Genomic DNA, 24302 nt, shown 5'->3' with positions numbered 1-24302 from the left:
TTATCATCTGATCTTCTTCTCCTCTTTATTGTTTTGGAGCCAAATAGATGTCCCCATCACCAGAAAAGTCAATGATAACCATTTTTTTTAAGCATGCTAAGTGAAAAGCAAGAAGAATAAAAGACCAAGAACCAAGCAAAGAGAGAAACTGAGATACAGAACAAATAAACCAGCCCGAAGGAAATAAACCAAAACTATCCCACAAAAAATTGCAGCATTAAACAGTAGATGTGGGCAAGAAACCTTCTGGTAATAATAATAATAATATAAAAACCATATATAATCTTGCAATTTCTTTATTTTAAGAAACTGGGTCTATTGATTCTTCCTAATTTTTCTTCATTGAAGTTGACAGTAAATTTTTAAATGACCACATATTCAAGATCAACATATAGCCACATGTTTAGATCATTACTAATGTATTTTAGACTTGCAGAACTTATCTATAATCTACAATCTTATCTACAAGTTCGAGGGCCTAACTAAAATCTTCTATTACCTAATAAATTTTTAGATATCGATTTGGTGGATAACTTTCATGTTCTTAGCATTCCTACTTATAACTCCATATATGTTAATAAAATAAATAAAATACTCTTTAGACATCATTATTCGTTAAAATTTGTTGACAAGTTAACATTCTTTCTTTGAGGAGTTAACAAGTTTATTGGAGGATTAGTGGCTTGTGGCCTGTGACTTACAATTGGAGAAAAGTCATTTTCCAAATGCTTAAAAAAAAAAAAAAAAGCCTCTCCAATTTTTGTGGGGCTTAAAGAAGTTGCAACAAAAAAATTAAGACATGAAGCCAAAACGCAACCCATATCTCTGCCTCTCATACACTATCCAAAATCCAACAAAGAGACGCAAACAGTTGAAAAAACCCTCTTCTTGAAATGTCTAATAGAGATATATGAATGGCCATTGCAGTGGCTGGCAGGCTTCCTCGTGCCATTTTTGTGGGCTTTCTTTCTTTACATGTGAAGAAGAAGAAGGAAAGGACAAGTATGTGATGTACCCTGCAGTGTATCTTTTCATTTGATCCATTTATTTATTTATTTATTTATTTTTCTACCATATTGAGATTGCAAATATATATTTGATACCAACAAATTAAACCGACCCCGTGACCCAAATTTTGATACCTTTTATCACAATGTGTGGGGTTGATAGAAGCTGGCTTCATCAACCAGCAAGACCGGATAGAACAAATTCGATACATACATCTTCTGTAGATGACACACATATATTGTTGCTATTTGTAGATGTTCATGTGTCTTATAAGTCATCTTCTCTGTCTATTTCTATTTGGTTTATCAATAAAAATGGATACTTCCATTCCGGATAGACTTAATAATAACAATAATATATATATATATATATATATATATATATATATATATATACATATTATTCATTCTCGACTCGAAACAAATCCCACCATAAGGCTTAAGTATGAGGGTGATATGCATTTCATAGAAATTTTTTTATTAAAAAAATAAAAATAAAAAAGAGGGAAAGGACAAAATAAAATAGCTGTGAAGCGTGTGAGATGGAAAGCCGTGTCTACGAAAGAATAGAAACAAGAAGCTTGTAAAAGAGCAGAGAAATCAATGAGCAATAGAAAAATAATATGAGGATTGTAAGTTATGATGACCAATTGAAAAGGACCCTTTTATTCTATTCATAGGAGAGAATGCTTCATGAAAGTGACTTCTTCTTTCTCTACTTCAACCATGAATGAATCATATATCAACCTATGCCACTAATCAGTTAACTCCCATTAATTAGTTTGATTAATTATCTGTGTGGGCAGGCATATGTATCAGAGGGAGGGAGGCACTTATCACAACTCTATACATGTATAAGTTTGTTCCTATTATCACATGTGCATGTGAATGTACTTTTCCCCAAGTGCAACTCATGTGACTTTTCACAAGAATCCTGTAAATAATAACAAATAATTATTGCTTCAATAGTAAAAAATAAAACCATTTCATTAGGAGAGGGCAATAATGAAATTAAAATATGGTTAGAGGGAATGTTGATGATGTTTGTAAGCCTTAGGAAACATGTCTTGTAATTTGGTTGTCATGTAATGAGAACAATTTCACTTTTTAAGTAATTTGGAATGTCACGAGAAACATTTCTGCATAAGTAAATCACTTTAATTGCATTATTGGACCTTAAAATATATTATTTGGTTTTTGTTTTATATTTTGTTCTATTTTGTCACATGATCTTCATACCATAATAATTTAATTAAATCATTCACAACAGATCAGCAATTCACTACCACCTTGCCCCATTGGATATTATTAAATTAGCTCAAAAAAAGAGCTTAATTAAGGCTATTATATATTGTTATTTAGACTTTATACTAAAACCATTCTTTATATAGTGAAAATATAATACATGTGAATAATAACAATCACAATCACATTCCATAACAGTATCTTCTCATTCTTCAACTTTTTTGCAACTACCCAAGCCCTCTATATCACCACAATTTCCATTTTTAACACATTACTGAAGGTTTCTACATAACAAAAAATTGTTATGTCAGGTAGCTTCAGGTTTGAGATCAATCTCTTTGTGAAAAAAAAAATATATATTATAAAACTGTGATGAAGTCTCGAATTTAAATCTTCATCAGAGTTAAATGAATCAAAAAATACAAGTGAAAGGTTGATTTTGTCTTTGTGGGATTTCACTACAAGAACATGCAAGTAAGTTGAAAGATATGAAGATGAAATTAATGCAACTTTTAAAGATGAAATGCATGCAATTATTGGATTAAGTAGTAGAAATTTCAATGTTAGTTAAAAGTACCTAATAATATTCCTCCATTATTGGATTGGAAACTTAAGAAAAGGGTAGCTAGGTAGGATGATTCAGATTGAAAGAAAGCAAATAAAAATCAATCATATATATAAGTCCTGTCTGGAAGAAGCAAAATATGCTATTGCTAAATGTGTGTGAAGACAAATAATTGCTTATCTGTTTTAATTTGTATTTTTCCCACTTTTTTGCAACACCATCATTTCGATATAAGCATCCAGTCAGGCTCATTTGACAAAATATATATGTTCTAGCTTCATCTTTGTCAAATTCTGAATCATGCCATTCCCTTCAAATAGGTGGTGTGCATTTTTCATTGACCTAGAAACCTTCTCAACCTTGTAGACTTGTAGACGGGACAGACCATACAATACAATTTCTGAATGCTTACTTGCATATTTATACATATCAACCATGTATTAGGGTTGGCCGCCGACTGATCAATCTCAATTCCAGTTTTAGTTCATTTTGATTTTAATCTAATTAATAGATTAAAATTTTCTTCATTTTATTAAAAGAAAATGTCGATTTGATTTCAAATGAAAAAAAAAAATAAAGAGTTTGATTTTAATTTTTAATTAGACTGATTTAATTTTGTGTTCAAATCAAAATTATAGCTCGGAAATATCAAAACTCCTAAGAAAAATCATTTCTTGATAAGTCTTATTGAAGAACACATTCATAAATTTGATATCATATCTAATCTAAAATCTACAATAGGTATATGAGTCATTTCCACTTTTATACCTCTCATTCATTCCATCTTTCTCTGACGTGAAAATTCTATACTTGTATAGCATATTTTCATTATTTTTATATATATAAATATAGCATTATTCCAACTCTAGCTCATGGATTCAGCATATATGAGTATAAATGGACCACACTAGCTATAAAATAATTTAAAAAATACTATAATATAGCATCCTACATGGGATGCTACATCAATCAAGTTGGGTCAATTATAAAAGTATTCTATTTTTTTTTAAAATCATATTATAAATATTAAACGATTATTGACATATTTAACTAATTAATAAGGGGGAATATCTTCCATAACGTTATGTTTAAAGATATTGGCTCCAAAACTAAGGCTGGGTAAATAATTAAGAAGTAAGATAGCGAAGAATTTATAAATTAAGAAGGATAAATGGTGAATATATGGAAGAAGCCTCTGGAAAAGTAGAATCTAAAAGGTGTAGGAAGAGGAAGAATATAAGGTGATGGAAGAGACAAGGTAGAGCAGGGCATGTATGAGGAGAGTATTGTTTTGTTGTAATGATTAATTAAAGGGCACACATGTGAATGGTTGAGTACTTGATTTGTCTGTGTACAAAGGAGACAATCTTTGATGCAAAGGATCCAATACCCTCCTAACTTGCCATGTATAATCAACTGTGATTTTGATATACTTGTTGGATATATAACATCTCGTGACCTGTTCTTTGCAGATGGCTGCCTGCCTATTTAACCCACCCTCTCTTCATCAATTTTACTTAATTACTACTATTACTTTTTTTTTTATACAAATGATCAACAAGTATTTAAATTTGTCACATTATATGACTTGAATTCCAAGTATGTATTCATGGATGATTCGACCTGTAATATAGAAAAATATATTAGAAATAATATTTTGAGAGTTTTTTGTAATTATATATTTTTTTTAATTATAGCAATTTTTTTTTTGTATTTTGCTTGTAAATATAAAGTTTATGACCGAATTACGTAAATTTTATATTTTTTTTATATTATAATTATGTGATTATATGTGTATTAGAATTATGTAAATGTTATAATAAAATTATTATAGTATAATGATTACATGAAGGAAAGCTGCATGAAGCATAGGATTGAAATGTTAAGAGGATTGCATGGTGGATAAAGAGAGTTCAATTCCCGAGGGAAAGGAATATGAATAGAGAAATGAAATGAAATGAAATGGTGATTAGATTATATGAGATGAGATGTTGGAGGAGAGTAAAATAAAGGCACGTGTAGAGAGAGAGAGAGGGGATAAAAGGTGAGGGGCAGAGAGAGAGAAAGAGAGGATGGAAGGCTAAAAAGGCCCCGTGAGGAGTGCTTGGAGGCATTCCAAATATCACAACTAAACATCCTTTTGTTGCTTCTCTATTTCACTTCTTTCGATAGCCATTTTTTGCACTCCCTTCTCATCACGAGTCCATGATTCCCTCTTTCTATCTTAACTTATGCCTCTCTCTCTCTCTCTTCCCCAAAACACCCTTTTCTCTAAAATGGTGACAATTTTATTTTTTTTATCATTAAAATATAAATCAATCATTATCAATAAATTTTAATTTAATGTCATTAAAATTATATTCAGAATTATAATATCTTGAATTTGAGTTTCAATGAGAGCTAAATAAAAAAAAAAAATCGCCACATTAAAGACTTGGATTAGTGTTGGAGCATCGGTTCTATTATAAAGCATTTGATTTTGCCTTGGAGTTGTGCATATTTAAAAACAAAGTGATGAAAAGGACTAATGATAATATATAATTTATTGACCTTTTTCTTAAGAAAAAATAAAGAGTGAAAAGGACTGATTATAAATATATAATTTATAATTTACTTACTTTTTGTCTTGAAAAATAAAGAAAATAACAAAGAAACAAAAAATAAGAGATGAGATGAGCCTTGTCAAAATCCCAACATCTTTATAATTATTTTAAAATTTTCAAAAAAAAAAGAAATTATATAAGGTGGGTTCAATTGATAAAATAAAGTTTCCATGAAAGGGAAAATTAATGACGTATATGCATATATAATTAATTAAGCATGTAATTATCCTAAAAGAATATTATTTTCATTTTCAAGAACTAAATACAAGTAATATTAATTATAATATACGTAATAATTTGTTATATTTTATTATATGTTTTGGAAAGGGCATTGAGGTAAGTCCAGCCACCATCTATGTTATATTTTGGTGTGAAGAAACTGAGGCATTCATATGGGAAGAAAACGGGAGAATCATATAGATTGAGAGCTTCATCCCCTCTTTAAACAGCCTCAGAGCCTTGCAGAGAGCTGATATAAGAAGGAGAAGAATTAAGAAGAAGAAGAGAGGAGGATAATAAAGAAAGAAAGCTGAAGATTTTCTTTTATTTTTTTTTATCAGGACAATAGGGAAAGAATTAACCATGGTTTCTAGGGAGAACAAGAGAGCAGCACTGCATGAGAAGCTGCAACTTCTTCGTTCCATTACTAACTCTCATGCTGTAATTCCCTCTATCTCTCTGAGGCCTTTGCTTCCATTGATTTACATTCATTTTCCCTATAATTCATCTATATATATCATTTTATATAAAGATTTCTATCTAAAACAAAACCATAATTTTCTCCTTTCAATTTCACTTCTGTATATCACCTTTGCTTTTTCTTTTTTTTTTTTTTTTTCAATTAATACTATGATTGATCTTAGCTTTTTCTTGCCATCCTTAATTAATTCTTGTGTTATTCTTGTCTAGTTCTTATATTACCAGAGGCAAAATTTGCTTTATGTATCATATGAAGGAATCAGAAGGAAAGGAAAAATATATGAAATTAAAGAGAAGAGAATTAAGGGTTGTATTTATGAATTTGTTCTGACAAAAGATTTTGCATGTAACAGCTAAACAAAACCTCAATCATCATGGATGCAACCAAGTACATTGAAGAGCTAAAACAGAAGGTAGAGAGACTGAATCAAGATATGGAAGCTGCACAAACTTCGAGCCACCGAAATCCATTGCCTATGGTACGAATTTTTATCCTCTCTATGATTAATTATTCTTTTTCTTTATTTCATCCCCCACATGAGAGGACTTTCTTCTTTATTGATCTATTCGACAATAGTATTGCTTTTGTTTCTTTCTTGAATTTTTTTTTAAATTTTTTGCATTATTATTGCAGGTTACAGTAGAAACCCTAGAGAAGGGTTTTCTGATAAATGTATTTTTAGATAGGAGTTGCCCTGGCTTGCTTGTCTCCATATTGGAAGCATTTGAAGAACTGGGTCTTAATGTGCAGGAAGCTAGGGTTTCTTGTACTGATAGTTTTCGATTACAAGCAGTTGGAGGGGAGGTAGGAGATGAACTAATTATTCTTTTTCTTTTTCTTTTTCTTATTTTTCCCTATTATTAATACTCATATAGTTCCAAAGCAAGCAATCACATGTTTGATAAGCTAATAATTTCTTGGACAATAATTCCATTGGAAATTTGTATTTCAGTTAGTTTTCTGTTATTGCTAATACTGGAATTAATTTGGAATCATTATTATAATTTTCTTTTCCTGTTATAATTTTCCCATTGAGCTGCTTAATTTGGTGTGAGGCTCACTCTACTCAGCCATGTCTTGTTGCTTTGCTAAATGGTGTGTTTTATAGGTTTGCTTGCTTGTGTATTTAACCATGGAGTGGTAGTCGTCATGCACTGGCTTTGTACGTGCCATGTTTGTCCAGCAGCTCAAGTGGGCTCCTTTTTCTTTTGTTCTTTTTGTAGTCTTGGAGCCGAAAAAAGAATATTTTGATTACCAGTATCCATTGAATGACAACATGTTAGTGTTACCAACGCATGAATCTTGTGTTGTAAAATTGTGAGATATCATCACTTTTAGCAACAAAAATACCGACGTTTGGAAAGGCGTCGGCAAACATTTAGAGTTGCCATCTCTAAATTAAATTATTAGCATTGATAATAGCATTTTTTTTTTTTCTTTATATGTGCGCGTGTGTGGAAAATAATGTTTTTGGGATGATTGCAGAACGAAGAACAAGGCGAATGCATGGATGCTCAGGTGGTGAAACAAGCAGTGTTGCAGGCTATTAAGAATTGGAATGAGAGTACTGAACAAGAGTAATATATATATATATATATATATATGATCAAAGTCTTGTTTTTATAAATTAATATCGTTAATTAATTGTCATTTTAATTTCCATCACTTTTGTTTAATCTATTGTTGAAGCTAGCTTGTTTAGGTTGAGAGTGTTGTTAATCAAGAGATGAAATGCTCCGAATTTAAGTCATAATTCGGGGAAGGCAAATTTAGAAATGAAATGCAATTATATATATATAAAATCAAATGTGTGTTTTCTCTAAGAGTAGAAGAATTGAAGTGAAAAAGCATTAGCCTTTGTTCGTCTTCTTGCAATGAAAATACAGAACAATTTCAAGTTGTTTAGGGTAGGATGCTTCCATTTGTGTGAAATGCACTTAGTACTATATCAAACAATGATAAGCTCATCACAAGTTGTTTGGCAAGCAGTTGAGTTTTTGTTTTCATGTGAAATTCTAAAGAATCAAAATGATTCCATATGATATTATATGGCTGGCCATTACATACTTTTTCAGCTAGTACATTGTCCATCAGCAATGTCATCATTAATTATTCCTTGTACATATATATATCACAGAAAAAAATAGATATTCGAACACAAATATTTAAATATTAAGTCTTTTTATTGCATTCTTTCAAAAAAAAAAATATTAAGTCTTTTTATTGCATTCTTTCAAAAAAAAAGGATGCAAATTTAAAGCCAAATTGATTTTGTTTTCTTCTTGATCAAAGCTTATATATAGGATTCCACACATGAATGAATTCTTGGTAATTAATTTAGTGTCAAGCAATGGTCTCATTTCTCCGCCAGCTTTTGGCATCCATCAAGAATGCCCTGGTAATGTCCACAGCTAGATGTGGGTTTTTGGATACAAATGTTTCATATTTAGCTGAAAAACAATATCCTCCATGTTCTTAACAATAAAATTCAAGGCAGTCTCCTTCAATATTTTGTTGGAACACGTATATGAGATCTTAAGGACGTCAAGAGCATTAGATAAGAAGAGGGATCTAAGCATGTATCTCTCGCAGAATTTCAGCAAGAATGGGATCTCGTATTTATCAGCTGCCAAGGTCAATGAGCAGATATGCTTCCCCACCTTCTCTGTAGCCAAGCTTCCACTGTAGAGAAATTCCAGGAGAGACTCGAGCTCTTCATGGTTCAGCACTGCAAGTGTTATTGTATCACTTGCTGCGGCTTTGCATGCATCTAAGCCTAGCATATTCTTGAATATTTCTGATCTTGCTGCCTAGACATAAGTTACAAATATAATGTATTCAATATTAATGTATCATATGCATACCAATGGATTTTGGCTTAATAATATTAAAGTCTTATATCAAACTATTAGTCTCAAACTATTAGTCTCAAATTTGAATCTTAATTAGTCAGTCATAGCTCAATGAATATAAAAATAATAATCTAACACATATATATATGGGAGAGGGAGAGAGAGAGAGAGAGAGAGAGAGAGATTCACCAGTAAGGCTTTGTGTGCAGAAATGGAAAGACCACCATTGCAGGTTTGAGTTGGATGTCAGTAAGAATTTGATCTCTAAATAAAGAAACAAAGCCACTGAGGAAATTAATTTTCTCATTCAGTTCATCTTCTATTTCCTTCATATTGTTCATCCATTTTGGAAGATTTGCTAGCGGCTGAGGCGAGTATAGAAAGAGTAGAGCTCAGAATATAAATTATACGTATGCATGCATCCCATGATTGATTAAATGACAAAATTACTCAATATTGGATGATAGTATGTTTACCATAAAAGCCTAAAACATTTATAGTTTTTATCTCTGTTACTGGTCATCAACTAACAATGAAAATTTAAAATTAGCAAAAGTGTTTTTGCTATATATTTGAGTATAAATTAATTAGGAATAATTTACGATGATAAATTACAATATATGTACTTGAAATATATTTCTATTAACAAAATAAAACTTATATTAAAATTTACTATCAGTCAATTATAAATCAAAATAGTCAATCAAATTCAAAGATTAAATTATAAAAATATTAAATTACAAAAACTACACTGTATAAAAAATAGAATGTGATCAACTAAACTATTACAATGTTCAATCCGCTAATGTTGAATTTAATAGAAATACACTTTGAATACTAACTTGTTTCTTCTTTAAAATAAAAGTAAATTATGATTTTTGTCACCTGTTAGAGAATTACTTATAAATATTAGAAACCATAATTTATAAGTCTGCCGTAGACTCATCACTTGATAAGCCCCCAACTCCCAAATGTTATGCTCTTATAAACATGTGCAGGGTGTACTAATTATGTAACTCACTAATACATGGTGTAATTAAAAAAAAAAAGCTTTGTCATAAATATTTCAAGTACTGGATGATTACCACAATGACAACCATTATTAATTTCGTTTCCTAAACATTTTAGAATATTTTCTTGTTAGTGGATTAAACTTTTAAGAAAATCTTGAGATATTAACAATTTTAATCCCTATATTATCATCATCTGCAAAAACCAATACAAAGAAAGCAATTAGAAGAAACAAAGAAAGAAGAGCTTGCCTTACAGGAATTTGGGAAAGAAATCACAGAGGTACTGGCTTTGTCGCTTCCTTTATCATTTTCAAATTTGTTCATCAAAGTGATAACGCTTTTAGCTCCCTCATAGCATGTTCCGCATATGGTATTTCTTGGAGGCCTAAGAATAGAGGGCATCGTGCTACAAATAGAGCAGTCCATTTTCCTCTTCGTGTTTGGATACCCAAAAGAAAGACAAATAAGAAGATCATGTTAATGGTGAAGAAGAGGAGGAGGAGGAGGAGGAGGAGGAGGAGATGGGTTTCTTCTCTGTTGAGTTCAATTCATACTCTTGCCAACTTTCCTTAATACTAAAAAGGTTTGCTATCTCATATTCCTCCTTTTTTTGGTTAATCAATTTGGCGAAGGGGACAACTCCATGATTGCTTTAGGTTGATTCTACATATTTTAACTGTTATTCTTTAATAGGGTTAAATGCATGAAAATGCAAACCCTTGACTCTTATTCTTGCAAAACAAGTGGAAGGTCACTGGTTAGCTTCTTCAAATAAGCATTACATTTTTCATGTTGATGAAGGAAAAGAAAGCATTGGTAAGGGTATAATTGTCAAAGAATGAATAAAAGAAATGGAAGGTGAAGGGCGTTTGTTGTCAATCAATGAAAGAATGTGAAGTTGGTTAGGTTTGGCTTTTGACTGAGTAGTTTTAAAGGAAAGCCCCTTAATAAACAATCACTTGGTTAGGGGAAGAATCATAAAGGTGGGAAGAAGAAAAAGACTTCCCAACCTAAAAAAGCCAGTATGTGTGAGGCAAGCAAGTCCTATTAACCACTTCCCTAACACTTACAACCCTCCACCAAGTAGTTCTTTTGGGCCAGGTTGGCTTGTCAAGCCCCTAACTTTAGTAGCCCGCCTTCCCCAATGATATACATGTCATTGGCCAGTGTGGATGTTTTGACTGCAAATATGATCTCCTTTGGATGATAAAACTTATATAAGAAGGACACAGAAAGAGATGAAGAAAAAGGGAATGTTGAACTTCCACTGGCAAAGACATGCATTATAATCAAGAAGAGCCTAATAGTATCTGAAACTTTTAGTTTATTCCATCCACTGGATCAGCTGATAGAGACTTGAAGTTCCATTTTCTTTTAAAATGGAATTCCAAGTTTCTAAATCACCTCAATGTGGTTTCCATATTAGGATAAAGAACGTATTTCTCATAAGCTGATTGTTGGTGATGCAAGTGATAATTGAGGGAATGGAATTATGACAATTAGGTTGACAGCACTTGCTCAAATAATTATCAAAGGTATGCAATTAGACAATCAATATCTTGGAGCGGATTATGTCCTCTAAACAATCAAGGGGTTAAAAATGGTACTTTCCCTCTCCTCTTGTGAACCAAAAACAGAGCAGAATAATTACTGCTCTTATCAGCTGGTTTCAGGGGAAATCAGTACTGTTATGCATTACAGACAAATGAATGCTTGGCAATTTCGGAGATTTTACATTCTTATAACAGAGAAAATAAGAAAAATAACATACCAATGGCAGTGAGATTATTTTGGCTTTGCCCAGGAACTCTAATATATCTCTTTGAAGGTCACAGTTGGCCTCACCTGCACCGCACCATACACGACCAAACAATTTGCACAAGAGTAAACAAGCGCTGCCTCCACAGACAAATAAATATGTGGATTGCTAATTGCATTCCCATCATTATGGTAGCAAAGACATGTCCCGAAAATTGCATGCAAGCATCAGTTCATTTTCTGCACAAAAACGGGGCATTTGCCATCTTGTCAGATCCTATCATGCTACTAATTTGGTTTCATCAGTTTCAGGCATCATAATGTCAAGCCTCATCATAGGCTTGTATTTTTCAGGGATTTGCGCACCCGCTTGCTTGTACATTTCAAACACAGCTGGAGCTTTGCCATAAAACTTTTTGAGTGCGCTCTTCAAGGGATGCCCCTTGGGCCACTGGGGCCTCTAACATGCCACACATAATAAGATGGGACAACTTCCTCAACAGTAGTCCTGCCAACCATGTTTTCCATCCCTTCACTGGTGCTTGTATTCCCCATAAAGCTCAACATTGTGTCCCCAAGGACCCACGTGAACCTCTGAGCAATATCCTCGTGCCTTCACAGTGTATTTCCTCATTAATTTCCTCACATCCCACCCAACAGTTTCGTATGCATCAATGGTTTCCTGTGCAACCTTTGGTACATCTTCCAACAGAGGAGGTGAAAATCCTTCACGAGCTCTATGAGTATCAAAATCAGTAAGAGTAGATGGATTTGCAGTATGCCATGGTGTCGGCTCCTCAACATATCCACCTCTGTCTATCACTTTCTTTCCAATCATTCTGACTGGTTTAGTTCTTCGGCAAGAAGGATACTCTGGTATATCTGCACCAGCTTGGTGAGTTCAACAAAAGCTGGAATCATGTCGTAGTCAAACCGAGTTTCATGCTTGATGGGCCACCCAAATGGTCATAGAGATGATATGACTCAATGGAGCAAGTACATCATTGATGGAACCCTTGATCCATGAGTAGAAACTCTAGCGCTTAACAATGGTTGGACCACATGAACTTCTAAGCATGCACTTCACGCAAATTTTAGCATGTTAATGCCCCAGATACAAAACAAAGCAAAGAAATTTGCTTGCATAATTGCATTAATCATTAGACAAGCAAGCTATCAAAGGTCCAACGTGCCTGCAACCATACACAGAAATGACATGCAAGAACTGTGCAACTCCATTTATAAAAAATTTCCAGGCATCCAGTACCTCATGTGCAACAGGAATCGGGCTGCATCTTTTTTCTTTGGTAGTATCGGTGTCTGATCTACATTCTCTGGATATGATGCTTGTTTCTTGACAGCAAGTATCTAACAAGAAGCACTGCCCACCGAGCCACTTTCCAGTCCCCACGAAGATACTTGTTTCTTCCCCATCCTGTGATGGAGGGAGATTTGTAGTTTCTCTTTTTTTTTGCTTGGTTTTTAGTACTTTCTCAGTTTCTCTTCTACTTTGTCTTTTCTCACTTAAGTTCACTTGTATTTATAATAAAAAGAAAAAAAAATTCTTCAAAAATGATGTTGAATATAGGAGTGAATAAGAATTGATTGATACCACATTTCTCTTCTAAAACATAATTTTAAAATTTATTAAGAAAAAAAAGAATTTTATAAAATTTTATAAACTCATAATAGGTTTTCATTTTCTTTTGATCAATCATTTAACAATGACTCAACAACAACAAAGAAATTCTTGGAGACTCCAAAAGGAACTAAAAAGCATTAAACAAATTGTATAACAGCTACCATTGTTTTCTTCTACAGCAAAATTGTATCAAGATAACTTACATGGGATATGTAAAAAAAAGAAACAAAACTCATCTAAACTTCCTCTTCTTCAGTTTCTTGAACTGCTAAGCATTCTGACATCTCTCCTCGGCTCTCTTAATCAAAAAAAGTGTGTATACTTGCAACAACATTTCTACAAACACAAGCAATGCTATTATGCCAAAGTATATTAATAATACCGAGAATTATTATGTAGTACATATCCCACAGTATAGTGAAAAAATTAAAGTAGCATCTATGCTTGCTACTTCTGTCTGGTCTGCAACATGCAACAACCACCTGTAGTGTTAATGCCAATATATTGGTGGGGGCACACCATTTAATTCCAGCAGATTTAATGCCAAGAGCAAGCCTAGTACCCCAGCCAGTAACATACATGATATATACTAAAATTTGACAACCAACAAAGCAAATAGAACCATAGAGGATCTGCAGATTGAAACCTTTTTAAGAACCTCGCTATAAGAGCCCCACTGTGAATTAAAATTACCCCGCTGATCATGTTTAGTACTCCATGAGCGTCAGTGGAGTTGTAGTTGTAGATCTTCTGCCCCCTCCCGTTGAAAAAAAATCCAAAGATTAAGACTTGAAATTGTGATGCTGAGTGTTTCCAAAAAGTGGACCTTCTTCTTCTTGCCAGAGAGGATTGCTACAGTACCTTGCTCTTGAGGTGCACCTTTAATAATTATGAGCCCTTGGATCAAGGGAGAGGCTTCTTGGTATCTTGCAATGAAACCTTCCGGCTGTTCAGTCAATATATGAACCTTCAATGAAGTCATCACCAAGCATGCATGGACCAAGCTCACTCAAGCATGGCAGATATACTTGATCTGCATATTGCGAGTTTGCAACCCAATGTCAGCCTGCATAAAGTATATACAGAGATCAGTTAGTTGGAGGCACAGAAACTAAAAGCAAATGGGTATTCAGAAATGAAGTCTGAGTTGGAATGTGACTTACCATATCATTTCTCAAGTTCTCAAAGGTCATGCATTAAAGGAAACTATTGATGATTTTGAGAGAGGGAATCTCTATCTAGTAACTGGCATACAAGAAGGCTTTCAATGATCCTCTCTTGATCATCAAAAGAAATAGAAAGTTCCATCTCCTCAGCTCCTAGCCAGCATAAAAAGCATAAATTAATTGCCTTCTATTCATTGTAAAAGGATAATAGTGCATGTGTGCTTTCTGGATTGAATCCTATGTCCTGCATTAGGGGTAGCAGTCTATCATCAAGGAAACTATAAATTTCCTCAACTTGAGGATGAGATCTCTCCCCTACAAAAAATACATGGCTCTTGCCTTTTACTTCGATTCGACTAAAACCAGGTTCTTTCTTCACATTTCTTTCCTTCATCTTCTTCCTTACTTGTGCAAACTCATTCCACTTCCCACATGCTGCATACACATTGGCCAAGAGTGTATAACTCCCTGAGCTAGTTGGCTCTTGATCTATTAGCTTGTTGCCAATCTGGTTTGCCAATCTAACGTCCCTGTGCAATCTGCATGCCCCCAATAATGCCCCAAGAACAGCACCATCACGTTCATGTTGAGGCATTTCAGAGACCACTTTCATTGCCTTGTTCACTTCTCCTGCACGACCCAGGATGTCTACAAGGCAGGTATAATGTTCAGCCCTCGGTTCTATAGCATAAGCACAACCCATTGAATCAAAGAGCTTTTGACCTTTTTTGACAAGACCTGCATGGCTACAAGCTGATAAGAGTCCAACAAATGTAATCTCATCAGGCTTAGCTCCAGATCTTAACATTCGTGCAAAGACCTGTAAGGCGTGATGACCACAACCATGGTTTGAATAAGCTAATATCATTGCAGTCCATGACACAATGTCCTTTGCCTCAAGCTGATCAAAAACAAACCTAGCTGAGAGGACATCACCACGTCTAGAATACATAGTGACGAGAGCATTGGAAAGCAATGTGTCATGCTCAAAGCCAAGATGAATCACTAGGCCATGAGCTTGCATAAGCTCCACTATGCTATTACATTGTGTCAATACACTTGTGATAGTAGTCTCATTTGGCTTAACATTGGACTGAAGCATGAGAATTAGGTACTTTAAGGCAACACCTCCAGGCCCATTTCTTGCATACCCATCAATCATCACATTCCAACTCACAATATTCTTTTCTGGCATAAAATTAAAAAGTTCACTAGCTTCAACCATGTTGCCTTGATCAATATATGCTGTGATCATAGCATTCCATGAAGCTGTGTCCTTTTGAGGCATCTGATCAAAATACTCCTTTGCGTGTTTAGTCATTCCATTTCGAGCCAGACCTGTGACCATTGTTGTCCAAGAAACAGTATTCCTATGAGGCATTGAATTAAATAGTTGAATGGCTTCATTTAGCCTATTAGAATTTATGCAACCCAAAATCAAAATATTCCAAGAATATAGATTCCGCTGGGGCATCTGATAGAAAAGCTTAAAAGCCTCATCAATTCGATCGTTCTCAACATAACACTTGACCATAACAGTCCAAGCAACGATGTTTTTCTCTGGCATTTGATCAAAAATATGACGAGCTTGATCAATGAAACCATTTTGAGCATAACCCGCAACCACACTAGTCCACGAGACCACGTTCTTGTCAGGCATTTGATAGAAGAGCCGAAGAGCCTCATCAACTTTCCCAATCCTGAAATACCCAGAAACCAAATTGGTCCAAGAGAACACATTTCTCTCCACCATATGATCAAAAACATCACGAGCCTTATCAAGTTGGCCAGCCTTGACATAACCACTTATCATTGCAGAATCAGCAACAATATTTCTTTCTGGCATGGCCCAAAAAAGCCTCTCAGCTTTGGGAAGATCATTGTTTTTCAAATAAACAGTAATCATTGAAGCATAAGAAACGGTGTCACGGTGAGGCATTTCATCGAACAACTTCCTCGCTTCATTGACATTGCCATGACGGCCTAAAATACTTATCCTTGTGTTACACTCATATGTATAGGAAACAATTGGCATCAGCCTCGAACTTCCATTGACGGAAATGGGAATCCGATTCACGAAGCTTGTTGGGTTCTGTTTCGCGAGAGAAGAGAAGGAAGGATTTAACTGGCGAAGACATGAAAATGTGAAGGGAAGTTTCAAAACTCGATGCCAAAAACGAGAGCGGGACACCATAATCATCACAATGATAATTAAGAACCAAATCCATATGACTCAATCATCAATTTCAATAATAAAGTTCATCATTGTAGTGATCGGAGGCGCGTGGTTAGTGGTGCGGTCTACAATGGCGGTCTGGTGATTAATGCCTTACTGGCTACCGAAGTGAAAAATAATGAGGTCCCTTAATTTATGCTAACCACTTTTCACTTTCCTGTTTGGTCTAAAATTATAAGCGGCTTCGGAAAAATTGAGAAATGTTATTTATTTTTTAATTTATTTTTATTAAATATAATAATTTTTTATAATTTTTTAAAATTTATTTTGATCATTTTTTATAATACATAGTAATTATTAGTTACTTTAGTAATTATTGATAGTTATTTTAATAATTATTAATTTTTAAATATTAATTATTTATATAATAATTTAAAATAAAAATATTTAATAAAAATAATTATTAAATTAATTATTCAATATATAAATAGTAATGTTATTTTATTAAGTTTAATAAAAACACTCGTCTAATTTCTAAAATTTATTAAATATAATTTTTTATAAATCATTCTCTTAACTTTTAAATATTACTATAAATACTATATCAACTAATTAATAATATAAATATTAGAGTTATCAAAATACTAAATATTTTCTTAAAAATTATTATAGAACAGATTATTTATTATATTTTATATTTAATTAAATGTGTAAGATAAAAAATAATTTAATTAAATTTAAAAATATTTTATTATAATTTAAATAATTTAATTATATTCTTAATTACCGAATAAAAATATTGAAACATAGGTAAAGTGGACGGACCAATTACGTATTAATAACCATAATATATAGAACCCAATAATATATGATGAAATAGTTGTATATGCATATCCACCATGGAATAGCAAAGTACAAAACTTTATTAATCATACAAGTAATTCATAACCCGGGCACCCACAGAAAGCAAGTCCCAGATTAATACAGAATTTAGAGAAAAACCCCAAAAAATTAAAAGAGACTACTAGAGAAAACTTGTTATTAATTAGGCAGAGAGTTGGTAACTTCGGACGCAGCAGCATTATTCTCTCCTTGCTTCTCATAGTGATGGTAGATTGCGGCACCTGAGAGCACTGCAAGTGTCAAGGCTTGCGCATGCATCCTGCACCAACCACAAAAAAAAAAAAAAAAAAAAAAAAAATAAGACTCTAAAATACAAGTATTTGAGACAAAAACATGACTAAAGAAAGATGATAAATAATATACTATACCTGGCATGGATGAGCCTGAGACTTGGCTTTAGAGGAGTTCTTGTACGTGTATAAGCCAGTGATCCTGCAACTGCTGTTGCCCACAATGTTCCTGCAATACCCACATCATGCATATTATAATCATTGCAGTTTTAAATAGTTATTATATGATAAGAGAAATGAGTTAGGATTATATATTATTAATTACTAACCAATGCTGGTAAGCTTGTGTTCTGAAACCCAAGACTGAAATGCCTGCATCTTCTTGAATGAAGTTGTACCAGAACTCTAAAGAATGAAGTAGAAATGGTGGAAGTGGCAAGCAAAGGGAGAGTTGGTAGTTATAGGCAAGGAATGAAGACGTTGAAACATGTGCCTTGTTGTCTTTCTTTGTGGCCCCTAGGTTTAGTGTTTTCATTCTTTTTCTTGGAACACTGGAACCTGAAACTAGAGGCTCCACTTTCCTGGTTTTGTTACTTCGCTTCTTGATTTCCTGTGAGCCATTGGATTTGGATTCAAATCAAGGAGCCATAAGGAGTTCTTGTATCAGAGCCTTCAACTCTTCAGGTGCAGCCTATCTATTGGACTTTCGCCTGAAAAAATTTCAATAAATGCTATAACTTGTAATGGTTGTATTGAATAATTTTGGAAAAGGTATCAAACTTGTTGTAATTCCATGGTAAAGGCAATGCTAACATGGGAAAGAAAAGATGAGAGAAACAATGTGGTATTGTATGAAACTAGGGGTACACTACTTTTATTTCAAGCCATTTGTTAGTTTGCATGCATGGCATGGCTTGGCTTCTTTTTTTATTCTCATTTTCAACTTATAACTGCCCATTTCTTACTTTCTTTATTCAGTCTATAATAATAATAATAATAAGTTTATTTTTTTAACATATGGTTAATATTTTATAAATATTAAAAAATAGTTATATATTTATATGATTTTTTATGTATTATTTATAAATTTTGGAAAAATATTAAATAATAATATTTAAAATTAAAAATTTATTTAAATTTTAAAAAATTATTAAAATTGATTATTCACCCATTAAATCATTGTCTTACTAGTAAAATTATCACTGATTCATTAATTAAATCACTAACTCATCGATTCAATATCTCTATTGAATCAATCTCTCAGCTAAATTTAATGACACTACTAGCTATAATTAAAAATTTGTTAGATCCAACAAATTTTTAATATAAAAGCCAAATATGACAAAGAATTATTCATTGAATTGAAAAATAGAGTATTCTCAGCTTCTCTTTGTATCTCTAATTTTATGTGATTTTCTCTTCTACTCTTCTTCTATCATCTCTTATCTTGTCAATTCATTCTCTATTAATTTTGACCAATTTCGATCCAATTTCAATGGCAAATTAAATCAATTTCAATTTTAAATGGGATTATATTCAGGTGAACTAAGATGTATTAAGATAGAGACAATTTTAAAATATATGTTTTTTTGCCAAATTTACATCAAAATTTTAAAATATGTTTTATCTTTTAAATTAATATACATAAATTTATTTATATTTACAAAAATAAAATTTATTATTAAAACTAAATTTATTTCACAAAAAATATTTTTCTAAAAAATAATTTTTTATATTTTTTTAGTATTTGAGACACTATAAAAAATTATTCAAGGAAAAAATTTTCCTCGTCAAAGAAAAAATTATGCAATTTTTTTAAAAAATAACTTTTATTTAAAAAAAAAAAGTCATTTTCGCTTTCTAAATTTTGATAATTTTATTAAAATATAAAAATACTTATATATATATTATTAATTTAATATTATAATTAAATAATAAAAAATATTTTTTATAAAAATATTTTACATATATAAATTATTTTTCATGAAACAAATGAAACATAAATACAATTTTAATATTCTCACTCTTTTTCCCTTTTATTCGTGTGAAATTTTATTAATTAGAGAAATTGGACTTGAATGAAGAGCCAATTAATTTATATGGGCCTGATGGTAAGATGAAACTTAAGCCCGAGCCAGAAGGAGCCGACTCAGACCCCATAGCTTGTGAGAGAAGAAGAAGAAGAAATATCCTGAGAAGAAGAACACAGAATTTTCCCGCCAATACGAAATCTAAGCTTCCTTTGTTCTCTCTCTACATCTAACAGAAACAAGTACCAGTCTAATTCTCTTCTGTAATGGGAATCAATTAAATTACAATGAGAATGGAAGCTAAAAGGAGCAGAAGAAGTAGTAGAAAGCCGCTTTCAGATTGCACCAACTCCATCAATCCTTCTCAATCTTCTTCAACCTCTGCCAAAAACTCCTCTTCTATTATCAAACCCAGTAAATTCTCACCCACAACAACCGAAACCCAAAAGAAATCAACCACTGGATGTACCACTCGAAACGACAACGCCCTATTAAACCCTAGTACCGTTTCGCTTCCTACCGCTTCCACGCCTCCTCGGGCTCAAAAACCTTCTTCTCTTGCTGGTAATTTTTCTGCTCTCTTCTTTGATTGGAGTTTCATTTGTGGGTTCTGAATTTGGATTTCTGGTTTTTAGTTGAATTATTTGTTTATTTTGTCCACATTACTACGCTTTTGGGTTTTGATAATTAGGCGTTATTTGCTTCTCGGAGTCGAGTTTGAGATGTGTTATTTGATGTGTCCGTTGTGTTAATATAGATAGTAGCTATGGGTAATGGATTAATAGTATAGGCCATTATACGTTTAAACCATTCTAGTTTAATTTATACTCTTTTGGGGGATTTTTTAGTAGAAAATTGCTGGAACAAATCATGTTTGGAATTGGATGGTCTGTTTTCAGGGTCTGGATATTTGAGATACAAATGAAATTTGAAATGATGCTATGCTGGTTTTGATTGTCTGTTATTGTCTATTTCTCGAGTAGTTTTACATTCTTATTGTTCAGTTAGCCTTGTTCTCTGTATTTATGATTCAATTTTCTCCCTGATGAGTGTGTTTTTGTGACCTGAGATTAGGGACTCCTAGTCATAAGGTTTCTGAGCCATGTTCAGTTTACAGTCGGAGACTATCAGTAGATAAGAGGAAGAGTAAAGGGAAGGCAGTTGCTGTGCCTATGAGTTGCTTTCCTGCCGTAAAGACTCAATTTGCTAGGTAAACATTGCTCACTTTCTTAACACACACACACACACACACACCCCCCAACCACCCCACCCCAACCCACCTACCCATCCACCACCACACCCAACTGAAGTTGTAGAAGGATGAAGTTTGATATGAAACTGGACATACTGATCACGTACTACTGGTGATTATCATATTTATGGTTTATGATAAATTTATTTCAGAATGATGAGTAAAGTATTATGAAGTCTAATGGGATGCTCAATGTTAAAAAGACATGTAGCTCACTTGGTGAAATGGGTCTTTGGGATGTTGATGAGTAGTGGTTTCGGTTTTGTGCAACTTGTTATGAATTGTGAAATGAGAGCTTAAAACATTCTAACTACTCATGAAGCAGACTTTGATAGTATTATTAGTCTATTAGAGATGTTTTTAGTTTCTGCATTCTACTAACTCAGAAGGGTTTGTCTCCTTTTCAATATTGGGAAGTACATGCTGAAGGAATAAAAGTGGTCAACAAAGGGCTTACCTTTTAATTCGTTTTATTTATTCTCTCTTCTTTTGCTTTATCAGATTTGAATTGATTTTGTAGCTGTGTTAAGCATTGATATATTGGTAGATCCTCAGTCCAGTTTTACTTGAGTTCTTTCGTCTTTGACTAACTTGCTGGACACAAATATTAAGGGCCTTGAAAATGATGATAATGGCTTCTAATCATCAGAATAGCAATTGGAGTAGAATTTTCTGCTTCATAATATTATCTTTTAATGATTACAGAATAGGCCATTTAGTTTAACTACATACAACAATATGTTGCTTTGTCTTTACTTTGCTATGTACTTATTTGCCAATTCTATTCCTAGAGATTTTCGAGATTGATGGAACCAAATATTCTGATCTTGCCTTCAATGTAGGGATGAAATGAATGAAGGTGGAGTTGCAAAGTTATCCAAATCCTGTACAGTGCCTTGCAAAAAGGTGTGGAGAATTTTGTTGTCTATACTCTCACACCATTTTTTTACTATTGCAACTCCTCATTTTGTCTCCTGCTTTAGGTGTCTTTTCACCATTATTAGTCAATTGCTTTAAGTTGCTTACCTTTAAAATTTTGTGAAAAGAATTTTTTGCTTATCCCAGTTTATTTTGAATGATTTATGTTCTTAATGGACCTGTAAAGAGTAATATCTATTGGCATGACTGCTTGCTTACACTGATTTCAGCATCACAAATTTGGGCTATATTCTTAGGAACTAGTGTTAATTCACTCTTGCATGACTGCAAGCTGCCTCCAAGGTCCTCATGGGCTCTGTAAAAAAATTAGCTTATGCATCCACCCTCCCCACCCCAACCCAAAATTTCATTCTTTAAAATTTCGTCTTAACACGTATAATTTTTTTAATATATATATATATATATAAAACCTTTAGAAAAAGTTATAGTCACTGTTATTAAAGGCGCACCAGGTGAGGGACCCATTGCCTGAGACACTCGCGAGCGACCTACAGGAGGTGCACCTATGTGCACCAAGGTGTCAGGCACACCATAAACACTCGCTTTTTTTTTTTTTTTTTCTCTTCCCACATGTAGTCAACAGCCACAAAACAAAAAGAAAAAGAGGAAGAAGAAGAAGAAGAAGAATGAGAAAAAGTTGTTGTTGAAGACGATGCGTACGTGGCTGCCTGCTGATGAAATGTAGGCTGCTGCTAAGTGGTGGGCTTTTATTGGTGTGGCATGTACTAATATTATTTAAATGGACTGATTTTAATGGATTGATGGTTATTGGGCTAAACTTAATTTAGAGATAGTATTATTAATACTTTTTTACATGTATTTTTTAATTTTATTTTTCATAAAATAAAATTAAATATAAATTATAGTTATAAAATTCAATTTAAATTATTTTAAATTATGTTTAGGTAGATATTACTAAATTAAACCTATAATTAAAATTAAAATTATAATGCAATAAAAATTTAAATTATTATTTTAATATTATATTTGATTTAAAATAAAATTAATATAATAAATTTTAATGATAATTTTCAATAGTATATATAATTTAATTAACAATAATGGTGGTTAATATATTTTTATATGATTACTAATATAATAATTAAATTTATGGTGCTTATTTTTAATGAATTTATTATATAATTTATTTTTAATGAATTTTTCATATTTTTGCACCTCACCTCGCTCAGGCAGGCGCCTAGGCTTCAGGACCCCCTAGTGCCTAAGTGCGCCTTAAGCCTTTAATAACTATGGTTATAGCTCCCTAATATCAACTTATAAATATATGGGACCTTAATAGAGATGTTTATAATCCCCCTCAACCTGTTCTCTGGCTGTGCATCTAATCTGGAAATATTAGAAAATATTTTTTTTATATCATTGTACATAAAAATATCTAAATTAACTCAAATTTTTTATAATAATGGTTTAGAATGTATTATACTTATCTAATACATTATATACATAAACATGGCATTTTTTTCTAGAAGTCAGCCCCTTCAAAGTTTATCATTGAGCTCTGCTACTGGCAATCTGATTTTGAGACTGTTATATTTTTTCTTCTGTGGGTATAAACAGGTTTCATTCTGCTTAGGTGGTGAGCTATTTTTCACTTTCTCCTTTGCAAAGTAGCTTCATCTTAAAAGGAATCAGTCTTTGTTCTTTGCTGAAACTGGACACAGTTGGTAACAAATTAACAATTAGCATTCAACATTGACTTTAGTTTTAGTGTTCTGTTTGGTCAGATAGTGATATTCTCTGTTTTGAGCTAACTTCCTATCTGCTTTTAATAAAGGTCCATATTAACAGTTGTTTGGATGAACTTTCAACCTCTACATTATGTTATTGCAGAAGCGATGCCAGACTGAGAAAGATATTGCCAATTATGCCCTGCCACAGGATTTTATTGAGCAGCAAAGAGCTTACTTTGCAGAAATTGATGCTTTTGAGCTCTCAGAGGAGGAAGTTACTTCCGTTGATGACTTGGACTGAATGAATGCTATATTAAGTATATAATTCTGGGTGAGCAAACAAGGCAACAGAACGCTGGAATTTTGTCTTGTGTAGTTGAGAATAGCTTAGTTGATAGTTGATACATTCTAGCGTAATGACCACCTAACCAATTATATGATGTAAGTGCTTGATACTTGCTGTTGTAGTCTAACGTGCATGGAGAAATGATTATTCTTTTCAGTAGAAAATACAGCAAGTCTCTCTCTTT

General features: G+C 32.7%; 3 protein-coding genes and 2 pseudogenes across 6 annotated transcripts; 2 read left to right on the top strand and 3 right to left on the bottom strand.

Moving 5' to 3' along the window:
• Nucleotides 1–5769: 5769 nt before the first annotated feature.
• Nucleotides 5770–7943, top strand: LOC110668027 (transcription factor bHLH61). Its single transcript, XM_021829052.2, has 4 exons — nucleotides 5770–6080; nucleotides 6473–6598; nucleotides 6754–6924; nucleotides 7606–7943. The coding sequence occupies exons 1-4, from the start codon at nucleotides 6003–6005 to the stop codon at nucleotides 7699–7701; spliced, it is 471 nt and encodes a 156-aa protein (XP_021684744.1). The 5' UTR covers nucleotides 5770–6002; the 3' UTR covers nucleotides 7702–7943.
• Nucleotides 7944–8406: 463 nt separating this feature from the next.
• Nucleotides 8407–12825, bottom strand: LOC110668040 (BTB/POZ domain-containing protein At3g56230-like; annotated as a pseudogene).
• On the bottom strand, nucleotides 12024–14367 carry LOC110668096 (APO protein 1, chloroplastic-like; annotated as a pseudogene).
• LOC110668097 (pentatricopeptide repeat-containing protein At2g35030, mitochondrial) lies at nucleotides 13509–16927 on the bottom strand. 3 transcript variants are annotated; one of them, XR_009150775.1, is made up of 4 exons: nucleotides 14891–16927; nucleotides 14549–14704; nucleotides 14032–14451; nucleotides 13509–13721 (listed from the first exon to the last, which is right to left on the bottom strand). XR_009150775.1 is itself a non-coding variant. In XM_058151899.1 (3 exons), the coding sequence occupies exons 1-2, from the start codon at nucleotides 16749–16751 to the stop codon at nucleotides 14592–14594; spliced, it is 1974 nt and encodes a 657-aa protein (XP_058007882.1). In that variant the 5' UTR covers nucleotides 16752–16927; the 3' UTR covers nucleotides 13509–14451; nucleotides 14549–14591. The 3 variants fall into 3 exon arrangements, 2 of the variants coding, with proteins under 2 accessions (XP_058007882.1, XP_058007881.1); XM_058151899.1 differs by having other exon boundaries at nucleotides 13509–14451; XM_058151898.1 differs by lacking the exons at nucleotides 13509–13721; nucleotides 14032–14451 and having other exon boundaries at nucleotides 14555–16927.
• A 3056-nt stretch (nucleotides 16928–19983) lies between these two features.
• Nucleotides 19984–24282, top strand: LOC110668102 (uncharacterized). Of its 2 annotated transcripts, XM_021829202.2 has the most exons (4): nucleotides 19984–20454; nucleotides 20965–21100; nucleotides 21985–22048; nucleotides 23933–24282. In XM_021829202.2, the coding sequence occupies exons 1-4, from the start codon at nucleotides 20178–20180 to the stop codon at nucleotides 24071–24073; spliced, it is 618 nt and encodes a 205-aa protein (XP_021684894.2). In that variant the 5' UTR covers nucleotides 19984–20177; the 3' UTR covers nucleotides 24074–24282. The 2 variants fall into 2 exon arrangements, with proteins under 2 accessions (XP_021684894.2, XP_058007880.1); XM_058151897.1 differs by lacking the exon at nucleotides 21985–22048.
• The last annotated feature ends 20 nt before the right edge of the window (nucleotides 24283–24302 follow it).

The sequence above is a fragment of the Hevea brasiliensis genome, chromosome 8 (genome assembly GCF_030052815.1).
Source record: "Hevea brasiliensis isolate MT/VB/25A 57/8 chromosome 8, ASM3005281v1, whole genome shotgun sequence".
In the NCBI taxonomy this organism is placed as follows: Eukaryota; Viridiplantae; Streptophyta; class Magnoliopsida; order Malpighiales; family Euphorbiaceae; genus Hevea; species Hevea brasiliensis.
Note: the sequence above shows the minus strand (reverse complement) of the source record. Positions and strands in the feature narration are given on the sequence as shown.

Bases quoted from the DNA above. Each gene is read 5' to 3' on its own strand.
- LOC110668027 (XM_021829052.2), top strand. From the start codon at position 6,003: ATGGTTTCTAGGGAGAACAAGAGAGCAGCACTGCATGAGAAGCTGCAA. The intron at 6,081-6,472 runs GTAATTCCCTCT...TGCATGTAACAG, and splicing joins CCATTACTAACTCTCATGCT to CTAAACAAAACCTCAATCAT. The intron at 6,925-7,605 runs GTAGGAGATGAA...GGATGATTGCAG, and splicing joins TACAAGCAGTTGGAGGGGAG to AACGAAGAACAAGGCGAATG.
- LOC110668097 (XM_058151898.1), bottom strand. From the start codon at position 16,751: ATGATTATGGTGTCCCGCTCTCGTTTTTGGCATCGAGTTTTGAAACTT.
- LOC110668102 (XM_021829202.2), top strand. From the start codon at position 20,178: ATGAGAATGGAAGCTAAAAGGAGCAGAAGAAGTAGTAGAAAGCCGCTT. The intron at 20,455-20,964 runs GTAATTTTTCTG...ACCTGAGATTAG, and splicing joins AAAACCTTCTTCTCTTGCTG to GGACTCCTAGTCATAAGGTT. The intron at 21,101-21,984 runs GTAAACATTGCT...CCTTCAATGTAG, and splicing joins GTAAAGACTCAATTTGCTAG to GGATGAAATGAATGAAGGTG.